The sequence below is a fragment of the Dermochelys coriacea genome, chromosome 10, assembly GCF_009764565.3.
Source record: "Dermochelys coriacea isolate rDerCor1 chromosome 10, rDerCor1.pri.v4, whole genome shotgun sequence".
In the NCBI taxonomy this organism is placed as follows: domain Eukaryota; kingdom Metazoa; phylum Chordata; order Testudines; family Dermochelyidae; genus Dermochelys; species Dermochelys coriacea.
The window spans coordinates 17,566,428-17,589,816 of NC_050077.1; the positions used below are offsets into that span (position 1 = coordinate 17,566,428).

A 23,389-nucleotide genomic window follows, 5' to 3' on the forward strand; every position below is an offset into this window, starting at 1 on the left:
GGAGAGCTAAGGCTCATTTTTGATAAATATATATTTATTAAATGTATTAATGTGTGTTTTATAACGTACCTTTCTTTTCCGCTGGTTGTTGCATACTGATATCTTAAGTACACCTCTGAAGGATTTTCAAGACAATCAACGTGTACCATAATGACTGTATAGACGTATACAAAATTAAAAAGGTTGTAAAGCATGGGCAAATGTTTATTTTCAAAATGCTGTTCTTAACAAAAAATAAAGGCATTACTATTTACTTACAAGATTTGTGGTAACTTGGAGTTATAGTTTACCTTAATCTTTAAATTCTCCATAGCCTACTGATATTAGAGGCAGAATTAGTCTGTGGAGTATCCCACCAAGTTGGTGACATGAGGTGAAATGGTACCAATATTAGTTTTGACTATACATCTTACCTGGCACCATTTAAGTCAATGAGATTTTTGTCAGACTTAAATTTGTCAACTCTGTGCATAGCTTTTCTAAATGTGACATTTAATCTGGTGCAAAAGGCCCACCGATGACGTATCCACCAGGGAAACTAAATGGATAGTGGGGCAAACTGAGGCCCTTACTCAGGGCCTGCATGCCCATTGCCTTGCACCTTCTGTAGTTACCTATACCAATGCAAAAATGGGTCTAAACTGCTACCATTTTGCTCTAATCATATAATCGTCATACTCTCTTGGCACAGACAAGGGACAACAAGAGGCCCTCAGACTGTTTTTAAGGAGTGCTGAGCAACCCTAGCTCTCACTGACTTCAGCTGGAGTTGTGGAAGCACAGCATATCTGACAGTTTGGGCCTTGGGGTAGATTCTTAGCTGGTGTAAATTACTGTAGCTCCACTGAAGCCAAGGGAGCTATAACCCATTTACAGCAGCTGAGAATCTGCCCTTCATTTTACACCCAGATTTTGTATGGGCAGAAACCGCCATTTATTTCAGTGGAAGTTTCTATCTAGCTGGAAACTTTTGCCTGAGTGTTTAGGACTGGGCATAAAGCCTTTGGCCAAACTCAGCTCTTGTTTTAAGGGGGCACGGTTCCACTGACTTCATAGTGTTCACTTATGCTAGGGCTGTATTTTTGTCCCTGGTGTGCTGAATGACTGCAGAACCAGGTCCTTATGTGGCCCTTCTTGATGTACAACACTTCACTTATTAAAGTAAGCATGTAACTCCAGGAGAATTTCCAAATCAGATAACCATACAAGAAACTCAGTCCATGAGCTCGGTATTTTGCGGTGTTGGTGAAAGAAACAAAATCGAAACTCCAGAACGATTTGGTATTGGTTCTTCTGAGTCTAATTTGCTTCCCACTGCAACCAGATAAAAACAAAAATATTAAATGTTTAACTTTGTGCAACACACGCAGGAATTGAAGTCATTTCTACGTCTCTACTGTAAGCACACTACCTGCATCAAAAACGATAACGAAAATCATTTTTAGAAATGCATAGCATCTTTTTCCTTGAAAAATGTTCTGTCCTCAGATCCTCGTACACAATCCTCACTGACATTACTGTGCCTATGTAACTGAAGGCAGAATTTATCTTCTAATTAGAAGTCATCAGGATTGTTCACGGGAGTCAAAGGTGAAAGCAGTTGAGGGTATGTCTTTACTGCAGTTAAATAAAAACCTGTGGCTGTCCAGTGCCAGCTGACCCAAGCTTGAAAGTCTTGGGGTATGGGGCTGTTTAACTGTGACATAGACATTTGGGCTCAGTTGCAGCCTGGTCTTCTAGGACCCTATGAAGTGGGTGGGTGGGTCCCAGGCTGGGCCTCAGCAAAAAACGTCTGAATTAAACAGCCCCTTAGCCTGAACCCCCTAGCCTGATTCAGCTGGTACGGGCCAGCTGTATGTTTTTAATTGCAGTCTAGACATACTCTTGAGTTTCTTGACTTTGAAGAATTTTTAAATAAAAGCTAACGTCAGATCAAGCCTTCCAGCTCACCAAATTTATCTGTTGTTTTCAATCACTAGGGCCAACAGCAAGGTCAATAAAGAATAGTTTCCTCTGTGTCACAGTGCAAACAAGAATGTGATCCATGTGATACAGAACCGTCTGCCAAATTGGAGGGGGAAAAAAAATAAATCAGCCAAACAACCAGCACAGGGTTGCTTGCTGCAGTAAACAACAACCCCTCCCTCCCCCCACATAATAGTAAAAAGCTCCACCTTCTAGTGAAAGTTCCCTTCAAAGCTCTAAGCGCTATATGCAGATTATTGTAATATTTTTCTCTGAGACAAGCAATCAGCCAAGTTATGTGATATCCAATGTTCTATATTGTGCTGTTCTTAAAGAAAACTTAACAGACTTATTATTTGACTTTTTATGCTATCTATTGCCTGTACTTCAGAAGGGGGCTGCAAAGTTCAGCTCTTCCAGACAGAGGACAGTCATGTTGGGAAGCCAGTATGCATGAAAGGAAAGTTAACTTTCAGGAAAGTTCAGATCCAGTATAGCTTAACTCCTCCAGTGAGAGGTGCAAATAAAAAAAAACCCAACCTCTTGCTTATACAGATAGGTCTGGGCACAATGGGTCCATGTTCTAATTTAAACTTCCTGACTAAGTTTCCCTAGCCTGGAAGATCTCAGCTTGTGAGCAAAACACAGCAGAAAACTTTTGGAGGTGAGAAACTCAGCACTTGGTAGTGTTAAACTCAAAAATAAGTTTTCTAAGGAACCCAAATATGGCTGAGATTGCAAGGTATGCCACAGGCCCACAATGGAAAAGACAATGTTGGTACATGTGCAATGCCTGGTTGGTAAAAGACCTTCTTTTGATACTAAATCACTTGGCTTAGTGGATGCTAAGTAGAAAAATTAAACTGGTTAAAAATGTATTCCAAGTTACTATGATGAATGTAACAATTTTGCACCATGTATGGAATATTCACTAATGGACAACTAGTTTGTTTAATATTCCCAGAATACTATGAGGTTACTTTTTACAAGTGTTTCCGAAGAGACTGAACCTTACACGTATTGTTCAACGTTAAAGTGAAACAGGCTGGGTAAACAGGTATTTTAGAGGTGCCCAATAGCAGTGCCTCCGTGTTCTATCACAGACCATGTTGTTTAGGCATGACATTTTCAAAGCTCATCACACTAAACCACACAGCACAGGCTGTCAACCTGAATTTGGATTTCAAAGAGTTATTTCAATAGCTTCAGACATTCTCTTGCTTCTAAGATAGGCAAAAAAAGGAAGCTTTCCTTGGGATTCAGATTCATAGATACTAAGGTCAGAAGGGACCATTCTGATCATCTAGTCCGACCTCCTGCACAGCGCAGGCCACAGAATCTCACCCACCCACTCCTATGAAAAACCTCACCTATGTCTGAGCTATTGAAGTCCTTAAATCATGGTTAAAGACTTCAAGGAGCAGAGAAGCCTCCCTCAAGTCAACCATGCCCCAGGCTACAGAGGAAGGCGAAAAATCTCCAGGGCCTCTCCAATCTGCCCTGGAGGAAAATTCCTTCCCGACCCCAAATATGGCAATCAGCTAAACCCTGAGCATATGGGCACAGATTCACCAGCCACATACTACAGAAAATTCTTTCCTTGGTAACTCAGATCCCAATCCATCTAATATCCCATCTCAGGGATTAGTCCTATTTACCCCTGAATATTTAAAGATCAATTACTTACCAAAATCCCATTATCCCATCATACCATCTCCTCCATAAACTTATCAAGTAGAATCTTAAAACCAGATAGATCTTTTGCCCCCACTGCTTCCCTTGGAAGGCTATTCCAAAACTTCACTCCTCTGATGGTTAGGAAACCTTCATCTAATTTCAGCCTAAACTTCCTGGTAGCCGGTTTTTCCCATTTGTTCTTGTGTCCACATTGGTGCTGAGCAGAAATAATTCCTCTCCCTCTCCTGTATTTATCCCTCTGATATATTTAAAGAGAGCAATCATATCTCCCCTCAACCTTCTTTTAGTTAGGCTAAACAAGCCAAGCTCCTAAGTCTCCTTTCATAAGACAAGTTTTCCATTCCTCGGATCATCCTAGTAGCCCTTCTCTGTACCTGCTCCAGTTTGAATTCATCCTTTTTAAACATGGGAGACCAGAACTGCACACAGTATTCTGTGGGGGATGTATGGGAAGATTGGAAAAAATCCCTCTTCGCTGGAAACTTAATTTGGAAAAATATATTTATAAAAAATATATTTTTCAGGCAGTTAGTCCTCAAACTGCAGTAACAGCAATTAATATTTTGAAAATATGAGGCCAGTTCCTTGGCTGGTGTAAATCACCATAGCGCTCTTGTAGAGCAAGTGGAGTGGAGCAACGACGATTCACACTAGCTGAGGATCCAGCCCATTGTGCCCAGACAACCAAGATATTTAAAGGGAATACATCACGTGAACATGAACTGATTACAAGCATACTAATTATGTGCAGGATTCTGCTCCTACAGAAGTCAATGGGAGGCTTGCCATTGCATTCAGTGGGAGCATGTTTAGCCCACTTATAGGTTTTCTAGCTTTTTTACAAATTGTTTTAAAAACAAATTGTACTTCAGTTGTACAGGTCTGCTTCATTCTGTAATGATGCTGGAAAGTGTTCACAGCAGGGTGTCTAGATGTCCCAATTTAAAAGGGACAGTCCCGTATTTAAGCTCTCCTGCAGGTGTCCCGACTTTTTCTTTAAAACATGCAAATTGTCCCATATTTTCTATCTTATTGTCAGCAGTATTGGTGGGTCCTGCTGCTGGCCAGATCCCTGCTCGCCAGCTGCCCTCCTTACAGCGGTGAGTGTGGGGGTGGATGTTCAAGGCCGGTGGCGGGGCAAAGATGCAGCATGCAGGGCTGGCCGCTCCCACTGCTAGTCCATCAGTGCAGCCCCCCGCTGCATGCCTGCTTTCAGCCAGCAGGGCCCTCCCATCCCATTTCTGGCCTGCAGTGGCTGGTGTGTGCGAGCAGGTCACACACACCATGTGTCGCATCTGTTGCCTACCCATAAGCCCTTTACGTGCTCCCACTCTCACTATCCTCTCTCAGCTTTGCCCGTTTACCCCTCCTGCCCCATTGTGCTTCCATGTCCCCCCCCAACAGGGCGTGTCTCACTCCCAGAACTGTGTGGAGAACCAGCCACCAGTTGGAGCACTCAGCTCACCAGCAGCCTGGCTAGCAGGCTCCTTCCTTCCCCCACTGCCTTTGGCTGGGCAGGCACCCTGGGAAAGCCCAAGACTCTCCAGCTCAGGGTGCTGGCCAGGAGGAGCTGAGACCTGCATGTGCCAAAGTCCTGCACTGGTGAGGGAGGAGGAAGCAATTTCAAGCCTGTGCATGCCCTGAATGTGTAGACTCCACAGCAGCCCCCGGGGCATGGGCTTAGCACCATCTTCACCCCACTCCAGGTCCTGCCCCCTGTAGCTCACGAAAGCTTATGCTCTAATAAATTTGTTAGTCTCTAAGGTGCCACAAGTACTCCTTTTCTTTTTGCGAATACAGACTAACACGGCTGCTACTCTGAAATCTGTCCCCTAGGCACTCTCTCCTGCTGAGCCACCTCTTTGGCCAGGCTGCTGTTGAAGCCCCTGCAGTCAGGTTCCCTGGGCCGTGGGGCACAACACATCCTTAGGGCTTAACCCCTTCCTGCCCACACTGTAGTGGGTGGGGGGACAGGACAGGAGGCAGCTGGCAGGGCCTGCTCTACAGTTTTCGCCGCCCCACGCAGTGGAAAAAAAACTGCCGCCGTGGCCGGCAAAAGGGAGAAGCTGCCGCCGTGGCCGTCAGGATAGAGGAGCCGCCGCCAAATTGCCGCCACGGCAGAAACACCGCCGCCCCTTTCTAACTGCTGCCCCAAGCACCTGCCTGGAATGCTGGTGTCTGGAGCCGGCCCTGGCAGCTGGGTTATGTCAGCAGCCAGCAGTAGCCTAGAGGTGTTGACACTGCAGGCAGGAAGGAGCAAGCTGCATGGGGGGGGGGGGCGCAAATAGATCTGCAAAAAACAGCCTGATTATCCCTCCCCCTGCCCCCTGTGGCTGGAAGCAGCTCCCATCCCTTCCCTCACACCCAGTGTGTGTGTCCACCCTCCCGATGTGAACCCTAAAGCCTTAAAGATAAGGTAATAAAAAGAATCCTGCTATGTATTTCTTTTTAACAGAGGCTTTGTCAACTTGATGTTAATTTGAATGTTCGTACTGCATAGTTCTGATTGATTACCACTGAACTCACTTGAAAACGTAATTTTATTAGGTGTCCTATATTCAGCCTAGGAAAATATGGTCACCCTAGTTCACAGACATCACAGAACTGCAATTCTATTGTGCTGGAGAGACCAAGTTGCTCACTGGAGAGGTTTTTTTTGGAATTTCAGGGGAGGGAAGGGGGAAGTTCTGGACATATTTCCTCAGGGTAAACTGCAAGAGAATGCCAGTTCTGTAGTGGCTATGATGGCTGTGCACAGATGTCACTCATTATGTCTGGAAAAACAAAAGGAATGAGAAAATGGAGTTGCCCAGCTCTGGTTCAGACAGGCAATTAAAAAATTAAATATATATTGCAAAAGTCTGAGGTACCACCCACAAAGCTGACCCGTATGGAACGGGCAGATTCTGCTCCAACTAAAGGCAATAACACAACTCCAAAAGGCTTCAGTGCCACAGGTGGTGTGAAAGTCAGCCTCAGAAAGGTACAGCAGCTAGTTTAAGAAATGTAGTTACACCAACACTATTGAAATCTTACTTCTGTTACACAATGTTGCAACTCATGGTTTTTATCCTGAATCTCATAATCATAGAATATCAGGGTTGGAAGGGACCTCAGGAGGTCATCTAGTCCAACCCCCTGCTCAAAGCAGGACCAGTCCCCAATTTTTGCCCCAGATCCCTAAATGGCCCCCTCAAGGATTGAACTCACAACCCTGGGTTTGTTTAGCAGGCCAATGCTCAAACCACTGAGCTATCCCTTCCCCCAAATGATATTTGGTGCTTTTCTAAAACATCAACTCCTAGAGACAGGGATCCTCTTTTTTGTTCTGTGTTTGTACATAATAGTTTCTTAGTCCCTGACCGGAGCTACCATAATACAAATAATAAATAATAATGAGAATCTTAGGTTTGTTTGTTTTTTAAAGTAGTTTCTAGCCTTCATGGGTTGAAAGGAGAGCTTGAAAATGTGACATGAATGTAATCTAAAGGCTCAAACTCCAGGAGGACAAATAAAATCTCAAATCTTAAAAATAAAATCTCATAATTAAGACAATCTCAATTTTTTAAGGCTTGACTCGTGATTTTTGAGTGTTTGGGGTTGGTAGCACTGGTATAATACCTCTCAATATTACTCCCATTTTTTCAGGGTTCATATCTTCCATATTTCAAAATCACATTTGTTACACAGTTTTAAATTGTTTATGCCATTTTAGAGTTGTCAATACTGGATTTCTCTCCTTCTACTGATTAATAAAGGCCCATATTTTAAAATATACATCAGAACCTCTTTAATCCCCATTGTACTAAGGCATTTCGTAATTCATATAATCCTGCTCCACCAGTAATGGAAGTCAATTAGGAATTCTGCAATTGACTTGGATGGGAGCAGGAGCATGCTTTGAATGAGCAGGTTTAGCACTACTTGGTACTGAACTACATAAAAAACATGGTTATGTATCAGTATGGCTACCGTTATGTTCTTAAAACTGTGGGTCATTTTACATACTGTACCACCTATGTGCTGCAATACTTACACAGATGGCAAGGGAAGGACTGACTTTGAATTTGTTAGGTGAAACATGTAAAGCCAAAGGGGGAAATTCAAAGCACTCTGAAGTTTTGTAGCTGCAAAACTCACAACTGCATGGTTAAAACTTCAGGGTTAATAGTAATATTTGTGCCCTATTTAGTTATGCATTAAGTACATACATCTTTACCACTTATATGAGACAAAGGAGGTCATTTTTTATGGGCAATCCTAGCGCACAAATTCCAAGTCAAGACTGAAATGTTCTATTGAAGATTTGGTTGTTTCAGCAAAACAATGAACAAGGTATGACCTACTTCATACACTACTTCACAGTATAACTAGTGTTAGACAATATCCTAGGAATACAAAAGGTTTGCACATCCATACCGTTGTGTGTTTGATTGGTTTTTTTTAAATCAGAGAATAGGAGAATTACAGTTAGCAACTGAAACATTTGAAAGTGATAATGAAAAATGCCACAGAGTTGACAGACTGTGGGACAATAAGACTATAAGGAAATTAAGTCCCATTAAAGAAAAGCTATTTTGTCTAGCTTATTAGCAGGGGCTTAGTATAAAATATATATAGAACGGAATATCATCCTAGCATGCCAGTGAAATGCCAAAGCAGCCTGAACATGAAATTGGAGCTGCTAGTAGTCATGCTGGAACAAGACTTGATTTTTAAAGAGACAGTGACTTTTTTAAATGTTTATTTCTAGCTCCTTGATCTTAGAAGTCTCCAGCTAGGTTACTACTGGTAAAACCTTTTGCTTCAAGAAATTCTCAACCAACTGTGACAGGAAACTGATATTGTGAAGGAAACATTTTATAAGATAGAAGTTGGGCCCAGATATGCCATTTATTTATGAATCCAAAGAAGCACCTCATGTTGAGCGCTCCAAAGGTGATGATTCAACACAACATAAACACAACACAACGTGTAAAAGGAGTAGCAGGATTGTAAAGTGCTTATACTTTGGCTTAAAGACTGTTTAGTCTTATATGTATGCATACAGAGCTCTCCCGTCTGCATAAAACCACCTCCACAAGCAGAAAAAGCGGATGGCGATTTTCTCATGCCAACATAGCACTGTGCAGATGAGGGCTCATGTTGCTGAGGGGGGGTGTTTTTTTCACATCCCTGAGCGACATAAATTATGCCGACACAGACAGTAGTGTAGAGACATAGAAACTGGTTTAGGCTAACTGACCAACAATGAGAAAAGGAGTACTTGTGGCAACTTAGAGACTAACAAATTTATTTGAGCATAAGCTTTCAATGCTAGGTGCTGAGTACCCTCAGTGGCCAGTGACAGCAGTGGGAGTGAAGGGTACTTGGCACCTCACAGGACTCCACACACCATTTGCACTGACATTCTCAAGATAAAAAGAAAAGGAGTACTTGTGGCACCTTAGAGACTAACAAATTCTCAAGATAGAATCATTATTTAAAAGCAGTTTGCAGCCCAGTCTGCTTTAAGGCAACTAGATTTACTCATGATGTTTCTGGAATTCCATTCCATTCATATGCATCACACTTGCCCTGGGCCTTCATTCCTTTAAGGACACAAACAATTCAAGGGAAATTGACTTCTCCACCTAGGATCAAGCCTACAACTATTTAAGGTTTCAGAGTAGCAGCCGTGTTAGTCTGTATTCGCAAAAAGAAAAGGAGTACTTGTGGCACCTTAGAGACTAACAAATTTATTAGAGCATAAGCTTTCGTGAGCTACAGCTCACTTCATCGGATGCATTGGATGCATCCGATGAAGTGAGCTGTAGCTCACGAAAGCTTATGCTCTAATAAATTTGTTAGTCTCTAAGGTGCCACAAGTACTCCTTAACTATTTAAGGGACTCAAATCTGATACATAGATACAGAAACAAACACAGACGCACCCTACTATAGAAACTAGCTGACAGTGGAGGTGGAGGTGGAATGGCTGAAAATTTTGAGATATATGAATTAGCTGGCTAGTATTCTCCACTGATGTTGCCTGAAAAAAAACAGTAAAATATGAGGCATACAGCAGATTTTTTCAGGTTTTCTTAAGACAATTTCTCTAAACCATGCATCTTTCCCTCAATTTTCAGTAACTTTGGAGTCACTTTTCCATGTGGAGCACTGAGTTTTCCTTAATCTTTTTTAATGTGTGCATTTCAGAGGTTATTTTAGGAGAGGGACCATTGATTTTAGATTTGGCATCTAACAAAAACAGCAGGAACATTCTTCCAACATTCTTGCATTTTGGAGAGTATCTGTACAATTCAAAGTCTATAAGCAGCAACACATCCATAAAAATGTTGGAAGAAAAGGACCAGATGAACATCTTAAAGTGAGAGAGAATGGAACAAATCGAATCACGCATAATGATGAGACTGTAACAATTCCTAATCACATCCCATTATCCTCTCACAGAGGAATCCGTGACCTGAGATCAGCACTCGATACTGCCCAGAAAGAAACCCACAGCAAGAGAATAGATTTGTTTCTGGAAAACTAACATAAGCCTAAACAGGTAGGATGAAAATCTAGTCACTATGGCAAAGAGGAGTCTGGACAGAGAGAAGAAAAATCCAGAACAAAGACAGTCAGAGCACCTGAGCAATACAGATGGGTTGTGTCTATATAATGGGGAAGGAAAAACAGGAGAGAGTTTGGAAATGGAGGGGAGGTGAAAAGGGAGGGATGCAGGCCAGCAAGGGAGAGCTGGACAGAATTAGGATGGGGGAGGAGGGGTGCTACTACAATAAATGGTGCAGGGGGGTTGGGGGAAGACTTCTGCAACTGGAGAAAATGGAAGGGAGCCAACTTGGGCAGAAAACAGGAGTGTCCCTTTACCAAGTCTCAGGTTTCAGAGTAGCAGCCGTGTTAGTCTGTATTCGCAAAAAGAAAAGGAGTACTTGTGGCACCTTAGAGACTAACAAATTTGTGAGCTGTAGCTCACGAAAGCTTATGCTCTAATAAATTTGTTAGTCTTTAAGGTGCCACAAGTACTCCTTTTCTTTTTACCAAGTCTGCTGATGAGGTTTCACAGAAACTGCATTTACACCTATGAGACAACCATACTGCAGAAATTTCTACTACATAGAAAATATGCCAGACCCTCTCCAGTTCCTATTTATACTCTCAGGCACAAGATACATGAGCAGGCACAAGATACACGAGCAGGCAGAAGCATCACCCACTGCTCATTAACCATAGTGCAAAATGTGGGCCCTAGCACCAAGTGGAATTTAGCGGCTAACAATATGTATTCTCTGTAATGTACCATGCACATCACTGCTACTCTATAAATAACATGGCAAAGCTCTACAGTAGTTTGTGGCCTGTCGAAGCATGAACAGTACCAAAACTCTGCATTTGATAATCACTATATTACCCCTTCTTCCCACCCACATTTTACATCCTGCCAAATACATTAAGAAGAGTTCTGGAAATGCACATTGGAATATTCCAAATATTTACAGAATCAAAAGGAAATATTTGATTTTGTTTTTTTTTTTTAATTGGTTTACATTTTGTAAAACACAATTCAGTGTTGTAAAACCATTTACTGTTTGTGGAGTCCAGGAAAGTACTGAAGATTATTTTTTTTAATTGGTGATTTGCACTGTTTTGCTTCCTTATCATTTATGAAGGTGGCCATAAAGGGTGGTGCTGGTAGTTTTGTTTTATTTTCCTGCTTGTTTTTTAACTGTTAAAATATCAGGGGTGTCAAGTCTGGTTTTCTTGCAGGCTTTGTTGGAAGTATTAAATAAGTATTGTGAGCCCTCACACCTTAAACCGAAGAGGCAGGGGCGTTCAGCCTTTTCCCCAAGCGTTTATACACATTGGAGTGGGGTAAACAACGAAGAACTAAAACAAAAACTCTAAATGATCAAAAAAAATCTCTTTCCCTTTCAACTGTTCAGCTTGTAGCTTCATCATGTTGCAGTTTCACTAATTCTCTGGTCACTAGTCTTCCAGAGAAAACAGATGTAAAAAAGGAGAACACTCCCCCACCACTAGCACCCTCTCCTCACCTTTTTTTTAAAAAAAATTGTATTTATTTCAGCCTTCTCTCTGCATCACAAAAAGGCACAAGCTCTTTTTTCCTTTTGCAGGTCAACTTTAAGAAGACATCAAGGAACACCGTCTTGCCAAGGTTGCAGAATGACAAATTTGTTAGTCTCTAAGGTGCCACAAGTACTCCTTTTCTTTTTGCGAATACAGACTAACACGGCTGCTACTCTGAAGAATGACACGTAGCTTCGAGCAAAGACATTGGGGGAAAAATAGAATGTTTATATCGGAAAGCTACTTTGTGTACTCAGTAGCTGCAATATTACTCTGACTCTATACTACTTAGGGGATCACATGTCTAGCCGTCATCTATCGAAACTATCACTTTTAATTTTTTCAGCCATGACTAATGTAGACTTGCAAGGGTTTTAGCTTTCCGAAGAATCTGACTCAGGGGTGTGGACCAATACAGCAGACTCCACATCAGGAGTCTTATGACTTTTATCACATTCTCAGCTGTTACTGCCAAAATTAAACTTTCTAAGCATCTCAAGCATTTTGAATTAGCTTGATGTAAACACCACATACACAGCTATCAACACTGCTTTGTTCTTGGATTATTTAGTGTCAAAGAGGTTTGTAAGGCTTTTTTGGTCTAATGTAAAAGCTTGCAAACTTTGCTTATTTTTTCATTGCAAACTATTGTTTTTATGAAGCCCATTTTAAACAATTCTGAATATAGAGCTTTTGTTTTAGGAAAAGTTTCGAAATCAGATTATCTGTAAATACTGTATCTTAAAACTTAAGGGTCATCCAGGCTCTTTCTTTTGCCAATGCAGGACTGTTATCTACAGTACATTTTAATGTATTCAGTCTAGTTAAAAGAAAAGGAGTACTTGTGGCACCTTAGAGACTAACAAATTTATTAGAGCATAAGCTTTCGTGAGCTACAGCTCACGAAAGCTTATGCTCTAATAAATTTGTTAGTCTCTAAGGTGCCACAAGTACTCCTTTTCTTTTTGCGAATACAGACTAACACGGCTGCTACTCTGAAGTCTAGTTAAAAGTGTCCCAAACTATGCCACCCTTCCACTATTCCCCAGTGTAATGATCCAATCCTGCAAACATGGTGTAAATGGCTCCATTAACGCTGATCGATTTAGGCACATGTATAAGCTCATATTCCTACTTATGTGCAGCTTTTGGAGTCTGGAAGTTTTTTCAGCATACTATTATTTTCCCTTTCCTAATTTCACTGATTTCTCTTACCCTCCCCTTCCCGCTCATGTACCACACTCAACAAACCTTCTCTATCCATTGTATTTACACTCTTCAAATATGTGCAGATATATGTCCTCCTTACTTGTCTTAGCTTAGATATATTTCATTTTGCAAATCTCTCCTCATAATTCAGTGCAGCTGCACCAGAGCTGTGTAAAGAGTGACTATTACTTCTCTGGTCTGTGACATAATGCAGATTCAAATTACGTTGATCTTTGCTGTTGCCACATTCTGGTGCAAACATCTAATTTGCTGCCTATCACCCCAAACTACGGCTCATTCAGGTTAGCTACTTTCAATGTTTCTCCCTTTCCTGGAATATCTGTATTCCTAGTCTCCCATCACCAGCAAATGGTGTAGCTTGCATTTTCCCAATAATTTCATTTTTATTATTTTCTGCCCAAGTGTCTAACCTCCCAGGGCTCTTTGTATTATTTATCTGTTCCCATTGGTGTTTGCAGTTCATGCCAATTTAATATCACCTGTGCATTTCATTGCTGTGCTATTAACTACATCTTCCAGATCATTTATGAATATCTTAATTCACAATCACCCGTTCCTGAAGTACCATGAGAGAGATGGTAAACTGCAGTGTATCCTATTCTGTTTCCCGATAGTTGCCTTAAAGACATTTCTTTTAAAATATCTCAATACAGAAGAGTAACAAGGCAGAAGAAAGCCACTATTTCTGGTGATATTAATGCAGCTGCACTCTCCAAAGAAATATACACATGAAACCAAATTGCATATAAAGGAACATTCTATTCTGTGTCTAGAAAGCAGAAAGTTATGTGCTGTGCAGGTTGCTTTGTCTCACATTGAGAGCCTTCATCATGTAAAGTTATCTCACACAGCTAACATATTTGATTAATTTGTTTTAGCTGCTGGTTCAAAAATGTTCACAGATGAAATAAATATATCATTTCTTCTAACATTTTTCCCCAAGAAACATGCTTTTTTGTGATATTTTACAAAATAAGGAGAGGAGGAAGGAAAGAGAGCGAGTGGAAAAACAAGAAAGATACAAACCTCTACACCTGGTACAGAGAACCAGTTGTTTTTCCAAAAGCACACCAGCACAAAGAGAACCAGCGTAACAGACAAGAATGTCAGCATGATATATTGCATATGCAAGTGATGAATAAAGGCTTTAGACATATCCAAAAATAAAGACCAAATGTCTTTAAAATCCTTACATTGCACAACACATACTTGTTTGTTTCCAATACAGTCACAGCTATGCTTCTCCTTCTTAGTACATTGCTCAGGTTTTATGAGGCTCAGGATCAGCTTGTTCCTAGCGCTGGCATAAGTGTACAAGAGGGGAACATATAAGGAACCTTAATCTCTTGGACCTTCCTGCATAGGTGCCAGCCCCAGCTGCAGTCACTGCGCTCCCAATTGCTTCCCCTGCACCAGCCAGTGGAACTCAAACTGGTACAGAGCACCACGGCAACATGACATGAGCTAAGAGTACTTACCAGGTAGAAAACAGGAAGATGCAGCAAACCATAGCCAGTTCTAAAATGGCTATCTTATGGCTACAGCTTATAGCTCTGGCATAATGGAAAGGCTACCCCATGAAGGCATGCTGGGAAAAAAGGAAATCACAAAGGATGATGCTGTCTCTGTGTCACATCCTGCCAGTTTTAATCACTGATAACATGAAAGCAGTTATAGATTTAATACACTTGTTTAACTAGGCTCCAATTAAAAGAATTTTAGCTATCTGAGTAATGAAGTCAGTGAGGAACAATATTTTCAAATGAAGCAGAAGCCCAGCTGCTGCTGTCCCATCCTCTTAGGAGACTTTTATGTTCTGCTAAATAGAAAGTAATCAAAAATCTCTCCAAAACACATCTCCAAACTTCAGGGGTGTTGAAGCTAAACTAAAGTTGGTTGGTAAAGGGCTTTTTCCTTTGAAAATTTTCACCTTTTTTTTTTCATTTTATATTGAATCATTTCTTTGAAATTTTTGGAGTTGTCATTCCAAAATTTTAAAAAACTGAAATATTTTTGGATTTGAGAAACCAAATTTTTTCACAAAAACAGATATGGAAAAATGTTGACTAGTTCTAATCTAAATTCAAATCCTACCCCTGATTCACCCTCAAGACTCAAACCCATATCCTAGACTACTCCTAATCCAGACCTGAATGCAACTCTGTGGCCCGGTCTAATTTATTATTATTTGCATTACTGTAGCACCTAGAGACAGGGTACTATTGGGCTAGGTGTTGTACAAAATTGAAGTATTTACAGTAATTTTCATTAACAAGATGACATTTTGTTCTCCAGAAGGAGCTAGCTGGTTGTCCTCTTGACCACTAGGGAAGTTCTCTATACCCAGCATTTTAGAAGGAAAATAGTGTCTCAGAATTAAAGACCAACTGAAGTTTATTCAAGTCCCTACCTTGGATTGTGAGGGCACTCTAGCATGACAGTATAGCATACACCTGTCAGGATAATACTCAGTACAGAGAAACACCACTCTATTTTCTACAGTCACTTTCATGCCATGTTTTCATACTGACTGCATCCCAAAACACTTTGCAGAGTTAAACAACAGAAACAGAAAGAAAGTCAAAATAAAACTGAGAGAGAGAGAAATTAAAATGGTACAGACAAGGAAGAAAAGAGATGTTTTCTAATAAGATTTGAAATAGATGGAGAGTCAGTGGAGAAATATGGGATGATTGTTCCAGATGGTAGGAGCTGCAGAGAAAGCTTTTGGACTCAAAGCAAAGAGATTGTATGAAAGACCAGAAAGGAAGTTGGCACTAGATCAGTAGAGCTGACAGGGGAGCAGATCAGGCAGCAACAAGGAGCAAAATTCAGAGGTGACATGTAAATTAAGTGAAAATTAGACTCACTCGTACCCATTTACCAATCTGTGAGTAGAAGTGTGAGAGTAAGGTATACGGACACATATGTTAAAGTACGCTTACTTTAACATTTGCATCCTTATGCCCTCCTGGTAACTGCTACATTCCTCTTTTTTGGCTCTTCAGCACGTGAGTTATATACACGTTGACTGCTTTAGACTTAGTGGGTCAATTTCAGAGGTCATTTGTAATGGGATGTAAGTTACCATTGGGAAGTGGGAGTGAGTGAAAATAGGTGTAACTAACAAAGTAAGTCTGCGGGAGTCAAGGAATTATATCCTGGTAAAACCATATATGAAAGAAGAGATGGCAGGGCTGGATTAACACAAAAGCACTCTAGGAAGAACCATGGGGTGGGGCATTAAGGAGCCAGCTAGCACCTACCCCTGGAATCAAGTGATTACATCAGAATCTAAGCTTTAATTACACCCTCCCCCCAAGTTTCTAGCCCTTGCGGTTGTGAAGAAAAGCTTGAAAACATTAACTGAGTATAACTGATGCAGTGACAACTTCCGCAGTCTGCAGACAGCCTGAAACGATAGCTCAGATAGTCACTATATATGGGATGGGACATACCACCTACAGTCCAAGTGTAGGTAGACAGTGTTGGGATGGAGCCCAAGGGGGGGAGGGCAGACTGCCTTAATCCAAGGCTGGGAATTGGTAAATTATGCCAATTTAGTTTCCTCTAAATTTAGCCCAAAGGCATGCGATAGGCGGGAGCAAGCCCATTCAGAGGTTTTACAATAAAGAAGAAGAATTTGGAGGTGGAACTTGCAGTACATGAGGAGCCAGAGACAAACCTGAAATCCTTTCTCAGGGATTGATTCCGCTCCCGCTGTAGCCAATAAAAAAGCTACCATAGACTTCAGGGCAAGGGCTGGCACCTAAGCCCCAGATACAGATCCCTAAATTCAGGGGTGAAAGTAAGCTGGTACGGGTTGGTACTGGTCAAAAGCTGACTTTAAGTCACTGCCCCTTTTGCGCCCACAGTCGGCCCTGCTGGGTCCCTACTGGCAGGGCCGCCGACAGGGGGAGCAAAAGGGGCAGCGAAGTTAAAGCGCTGCCGCAGCAGCACTTTAATGTCATCGCCCCTTTTGCCGCCCCCCTCCCGGCTGCCGACCAAAAGGAGCAGCTGCCCCAGGGCTGGCAATTTAAAAGGGCTGGCTGGGGAACGCTGACCCCCAGCTCCGCCCCTTCTGCCTGAAGCCCTGCCCCTTCTGGGGGCCAGAGTCGGCCCCTGTACTGGTAGGTCTTCGGCTTTACTTTCACCCCTGCCTAAATTCCAGATTTAGGCATCGCTGTGGTCCACAAAACCTGCTCTCAGCTGCTGCCCAACTCCTTAGGTGCCGACATTTTTAATGTAAAAGTTCCTGCCTCTGGCCATGCACACCGCTGCCTCAGTCTAGGCAATCAGATGCCTATTTCATCTCTAAGCCCCAGTGCACTCCTCAAACCAGGGGAAGATAGTGGGGGTCGTGCCTATCTCGTCTGAGGGCCCAATCCAGTAGGCATGCTCTGATCACCCACCAAACTGGGCCCCATTCAAAATCTATCCAGAGGAGGAGCCACGTCCCTTATAACTTTTAACTCAGTGGTTAGAGCACTCACCTGGGAGGTGGGAGAGCCAGGTCCAATTCCCTCTTCTGCTTGATGGGGAGAAAGGATTTGAACAGAGAGGGTTTCTCGCACCTCTCAGGGAAGTGATCTAATTACTTGGGCGACAAAATAGTCTCATGTGGCTCCCTCAATCTCACCTATTGAAGCTGTTCCACTTTGGATAAATACTTAAATGTCACTGGGCCAGAGAGTGAGATGAACTCCCTAGCTGGGGGGTTAGGGTGCTCACTGGGGATTTGAGAGACCAGGGTCCAGCCCCCTGATCCAATCACTCCTCGACTATTTATCCAAAGTGTGACAGTTTCAACAGGAGAGCCTGAAGGAGTCCCATATCAGACTATCCCATAGCCCAGTGGTTAGGGCACTCTCAAGAGGTGGGAGACCACTATTCAAATGCTTCCCCGCCTCAGCAGAGGGGAAAATTGAGTCTGGGTCTTCTACATCCCAAGTAAAAAAGAAAAGGAGTACTTGTGGAGAAGGAGTAACAAGTTGTTAGTCTCTAAGGTGCCACAAATACTCCTTTTCTTTTTTGCAAATACAGACTAACACAGCTGCTACTCTGAAACCTATATCCCAAGTAAGTATTCTAACCACTGGGCTAGAAGTTATAAGAGAGGTGTCACCTACTCCTTGTTGCCAACGTTTCCTATAAGAACTATTTAGGTGCCTAAGCCACCTGATTCCAGGAATGGGGATTGCAAGAGGTCCAGCTGCAGAGTGCAAGTAGATAAGAACCTCCCTGCAGCCTGATCTACACTGGGTAATTAGGTCATCATAACTACATCGCTCAGGGGTGTGAAAAATCCATACCCCTGAAGAGCATAGTTAAGCTGACATAAGTCCCCATGTAGACAGTGCTAGGCTGACAGAAGAATTCTGACAGGGGAATCCCTCCTGTTGGTGTAGGTCAGTGGTTTTCAAACTTTTATACTGGTGACCTCTTTCACAAAGCAAACCTCTGAGTGCGACTCCCCTTATAAATTAAAAACACTTTTTTATATACTTAACACCATTATAAATGCTGGAGGGAAAGCAAGGTTTGGGGTGGAGGCTGACAGCTCATGACCCCCCATGTAATAACCTCGTGACCCCCTAAGGGGTCCTAACCCCCAGTTTGAGAACCCCTGGTGTAGGTAGTGTCCACACTCAAGTGCTACAGAGGCACAGCTGGGCCAATCTTGTAGACAAACCCTTAGGACCCGAACTCAGAGAGAGGGGTGAGGCTTAGGACACACCCCTTTCATTGGCATCTCTCATTGGCTAGCACGCTGGCTTTTGTGGATCCCATTGTTAGGTGCCTATCTCTCCTCATTCATTATATACGGAGCCTAGTGCTTAATCCAGGCTTTGTGGGTCTCATTGTTGTTCCAGTGATTTTCTAGGGCCTAGAAGTATAACACCAATCAGTGTTGCAATGCCTAATTCTCTTTATGGATCCAGGCCTCCTTCCTTATTCAGGCAAACTCTCACTGGAGTTTTACCCCAGTAAGAACTGAATAAAAAGAACTTCAGTGTTTGGCCAAATAATCATTAATGTGGTTTAAAAGATTTCCCTGAAATCTTGTTTTAATTTCCATAACTCTATTTCCTTTGAAAACAGAATAAATAAGAACACATTTTAAAATGTTAAATTATGTTAAATTATACAAATGATTAAATTCATAACTCGTGCTTCCTTTTTTGATACATTCATTGGGACAGATGCCAAGAATACATAAGTATAGCTTCATAAAAATGTAAATATTTGTCCAATGGGTACTCCTGAAATCAAGTTTATATTCCATGTGCTGATAGATGCTACACAACAAAACTGATTTTTAGCTCACACTACAGATTATTTGGCAGATATTTTGATGGAAGGTATGCTGATCATTCTAGTAGTGTCAACCGAATCACATTACTGCCTGAGTTAGCATTTTCTAAAAGCTATTCTACAGCTTGCAGTTTTAAAAGCTATTTTCTTTTTCATTAGTTTGCAACACTAAATAAATAAGGTTAAAAATAAAATATTTCAATGAATATTGTAATGTAGCAATAAACATTTATTATGAATTTAAATGTAGTTATAGAAGACTAAAGTTAGGTTTTATTCTTATTGTGAAATGTAATCCTTTATTTGTGCTATCAAAGTTTTTGTTCCTACAAATGCTGTGTCCTGGTCTACACACAAAGTTCACTGGTTTAACTAAGTGGTGATGTTGCAATGATTTAGTTAAACCAGTGCACCTTTGTGCATGGACACGGATATATTAGTTTAACTGGCCCTGTTAAGTACTTGGAGGTGCAATTAAGTAACCTGGACAAGCTAAACTGATGTAAGCCAGTTTCAATCGATAAAAGACTGTTCACACACAAAGTTGCACCAGTTTAAGTAAATCAGTGCAAAATCACAGCTTTAGTTAAACCAGTGCAACTATTGTGTGTCGACGTGGCCTGTGATTTCCTTAACCTAAATATAATGAATTCAATATGTGGACAGATGGGTGAAGGTAATAAAAGAGATAAAGGAGAAAACTTTTCTTGCTGAAAAAATTGGCAGAGTGCAAAGGAAATCTTCTCTCCATATCTACCGCAAATTAGTTTAAATATAGATAACGGAAATGTTTCCATTTCTTCAGGATGAAAGCAGCTCTTTGATTGAATCTAATCGCCACAGCACGCAGTCCATTTCTCTTACTTTTCATTGTATACAACCCTTCAGGTCATAGGGTGCTGGAACTAGAGGTGCTGCTGTACCCCCTGGCTTGAAATGGTTTCCATTATATACAGGGTTTTACAATTTGGTTCAATGGCTCTCACCACTTCTACTACAAAAATTCTTCCAGTACCCCTGCTTCAGGTTGATATTTTCAAAGGGTCCTCATCTTGGCCTCTGAAATTTTCATCTCTACTTCTTCATCTCTAAGATTTTGCATGCCTGACACTGACTTCTGCATGCATCCTATGGTTGTGCATATAAACTGGGTAGATACATAGCTATGCTCTTTGCTTGTGCAAACACAGGCTGCATTCACAACTCCATGTTTTTATATGCATGAAAATCAAAAGGTGACAAATAATGGGCACAATTTTATGGGTTGCTTTTGAAAATGTGGTCCTAAAACAATGTTGTCACAATGTATTGCTAGGAAGGCAGCTGCGTAGAACATTTTCAATAGTGTTGGAAGTTTTCTCTTATTCAACTGACTGAGGATGCAAGGTTGTCTGTGATTCTTAAGATTCTCCCCTTTCCAAAGGCCTCATTTCACAGTGACCTAAAAGGACAGCTGAACGTACCCATTAATACCAGAGCTCCTAACTGACAGACGGCTCACCCAAGAGAACCATAAAGTTTCCTCCCCAGGGGCTGATCACACACTTTTTGCCGTATTCTCAGTCCCCACTGGCCTAGGAAGCAAAGAAGTATGTTACATGGTAGCATGCTGTGATACTGACATACCAGCCTTCTCTTTTTATCTTTACAGTATATTAACTTTGAAAGATTAAGGCTTTGTCTACACTACAGACTTATGTTGGTATAACTATGTCACTCAGGTAAGTGGAAAAGCCACACCCTGAGCAATGCAGTTATACTCACCACATCACTGGCGTAGACAGTGCTATGTTGGCGGGAGGGCTCCTCCTGTCTACCTAGCTACCACCTCTTGGGGAAGTGGAGAAGCTCTCCTGTCGGTGTAGGTAGTGTCTTCACTAAGCGCTATACTGGCACAGCTGCATCGGTGCAGCTGTGCCATTGCAGTGCTGTGTGTTTTACTCCTGGGGGAATTCTGCGGGACTGTATGCAGAAAACACCCTCCCCGGACAGAATTCCTGTGCTCTCCTGCTGGAAAAGGGCAGGGAAGTCGTGTTGGGGAGGGGGTGGTCCAGGAACAACCATGGGCGAAGTTTTTTGGTGGGATTTCCTCCCCAATAGAGGTGATGCATGGGAGGCACACGGGATTACGTTCCACAACCCCCCCCACCCCTCCATTTCTGCAAGTGCAGAGTTGCCCAGCTGAAGGACGCTGCATCTCAGCTTTGCTTACTCTGCAGCTGTATGCCTCCTCCTGGGTCCTATCATGCCCCCCTTCTGTGTGCTGGGAGCCTTCCTGTTTTCTGTGCAACAGTGAGTGCCCACAGTGGGGTTGGGTAAGGGGCAGTGGGGGAAATGAGGGAAAGGGGGATGAGGTGCTGGGGGGGATGAGGCAGTGGGGAAGGAAGGGGGGTGGAATAGGGCAGGGGGAGGGGAATGTGGGAGTGAGGTATAGGTGCTGGAACTAGGGATGCGGGGGGAAAGGGAGTGCTTCCACAACTCCTGGCTTGAGGAGGTTTCCATTATATACAGGGTTTACCATTTGGTTCAATGGCTCTCATCACCCCCACTATAAAAATTGTTCCAGAAGCCCTGGAGTGAGGGAATGGGGCATGGGGCAGTGAGGGAGGCAGATGAGACGGGGAAGAAAAGGGGATAGGGGAATCATGGGGGAAAGGGGGAGCCCAGTATGCGGCATCCCCTTGGCAGCAGCTGGGGCTCCCCCATTAAGCAGGCCCATTGAACCCTCACACTGACATGGTCTACCCTCCAATACCTGAACCCCTCCACTAAGCCTCCCACACTCAGACCCCCCCGTCTGCCGAACCCCATCTCCCCAGACCCCCTGCCCACTGAGCCCCAACCACCTTCACCTGGACCCCCTGCAGAGTCCCATTGCCCCTGCACCTCAAACCCCCCAATGAGCCCCTGTGCATCCAGATCTCCCACTGAGCCGCTTGCACCCAGATTGCACCACACAAAAACCTCTCACCCCACACCTGGATCCCCCGACACTTAGCCCCTCCACACTTGGATCATGCCAGGCTGAGCCTGCCCACCCACACCTGGCGCACCTGGCGCACCTGGCACAGAGAAGCAGGGTGTTTCTGGGGTAGTTTCTGGGGCAGGCCCAGCCCTTGCACTGTGTCAGGGTCGAGACTGTGCAGCCTCACTGCCAAGTCCCTGTACCGGGGGAGGTGGGAGCTTAAGGGTGATCTCCCACCTCAATGCAGCCAGTGGCCTGTGCTCCCCACTGCCATGCTGGAGTCACATTTATTTATTGACAAATAAAATTTGCAGAATTTTAAAATATTGTGCACATAATTTTTAATTTTTTGGCACAGAATTCCCTCAGGAGTAACAATGTGTAGACAAGCCCCTAAGTGTAGTATCAGTTTAATATCAAATATGTCCTGTTTCAGGGGACAATATCATAAATATGTAGTAGGATGGTCTTGATAAATTGAATAGCTGTTTTCTCTCTCTGACTAGTATGACCCTAATTTAGAGGCTTGTTTTTCCATCAATAAGCAGGAGACATATATGTATAACTCTCATTGATATCCATGGGAGTTAGCCATATAAAAAGCTTCCATGCTTTGATGAGATAATATAAATGCTAACACACTGAAAAATGTGCCCAGAACACAAACACTCAGCTTAAGTCATTTAAAATGGATTAGCAAACATGCTGGATCAAATTCTAATGTTCCCTTCAGAAATGCAAATTCTGGGCAATTGACATAAATGGAATTACACGGGTGTTATTGAGGGCAGAAGTTGGCCCTATATTTTGTTAATCTATAATACAGGGGAATTTACTGAGAGACAACATTTGAAATACATCACATTATGGGGGTTGCTTATAGATTCTAATGGCATTTTTGGAGCCACAGTTCTCAGATATTCCAGAATGATCCATATTTGTGTTCTTCAAAAATACAGATGTGCAAAAAAAGCAGATAAAAACTGAACCATTTGAAAACCATGACTAATAGTCTATGGAATTCCACAGGTGCTAGAAGAAAATGGAAGCAGGTTTTACCAAAGTTTTCCTTATATCCCAGCTAAGTTTGTTGGAAGAGGAGAATGTATCTGTGATGGATTTA

At 42.5% G+C, this 23,389-nt stretch overlaps 1 protein-coding gene across 4 annotated transcripts in view; it reads right to left on the minus strand.

The window, feature by feature from the left end:
* Positions 1 to 729: 729 nt before the first annotated feature.
* The window catches only part of IQCK (IQ motif containing K), a 91,241-nt gene continuing 68,581 nt past the window's right edge, over positions 730 to 23,389 (minus strand). For 3 of the 4 annotated variants that reach the window (XM_038419897.2, XM_038419899.2, XM_043493998.1), the window contains one exon: positions 730 to 1,314. In XM_038419897.2, the coding sequence (XP_038275825.1) occupies positions 1,214 to 1,314 (101 nt within the window). In that variant the 3' untranslated portion in view covers positions 730 to 1,213. Of the gene's footprint in view, positions 1,315 to 1,814; positions 2,062 to 23,389 lie in introns of those variants that run through there. The other variant, XM_043493997.1, reaches the window with a different exon arrangement.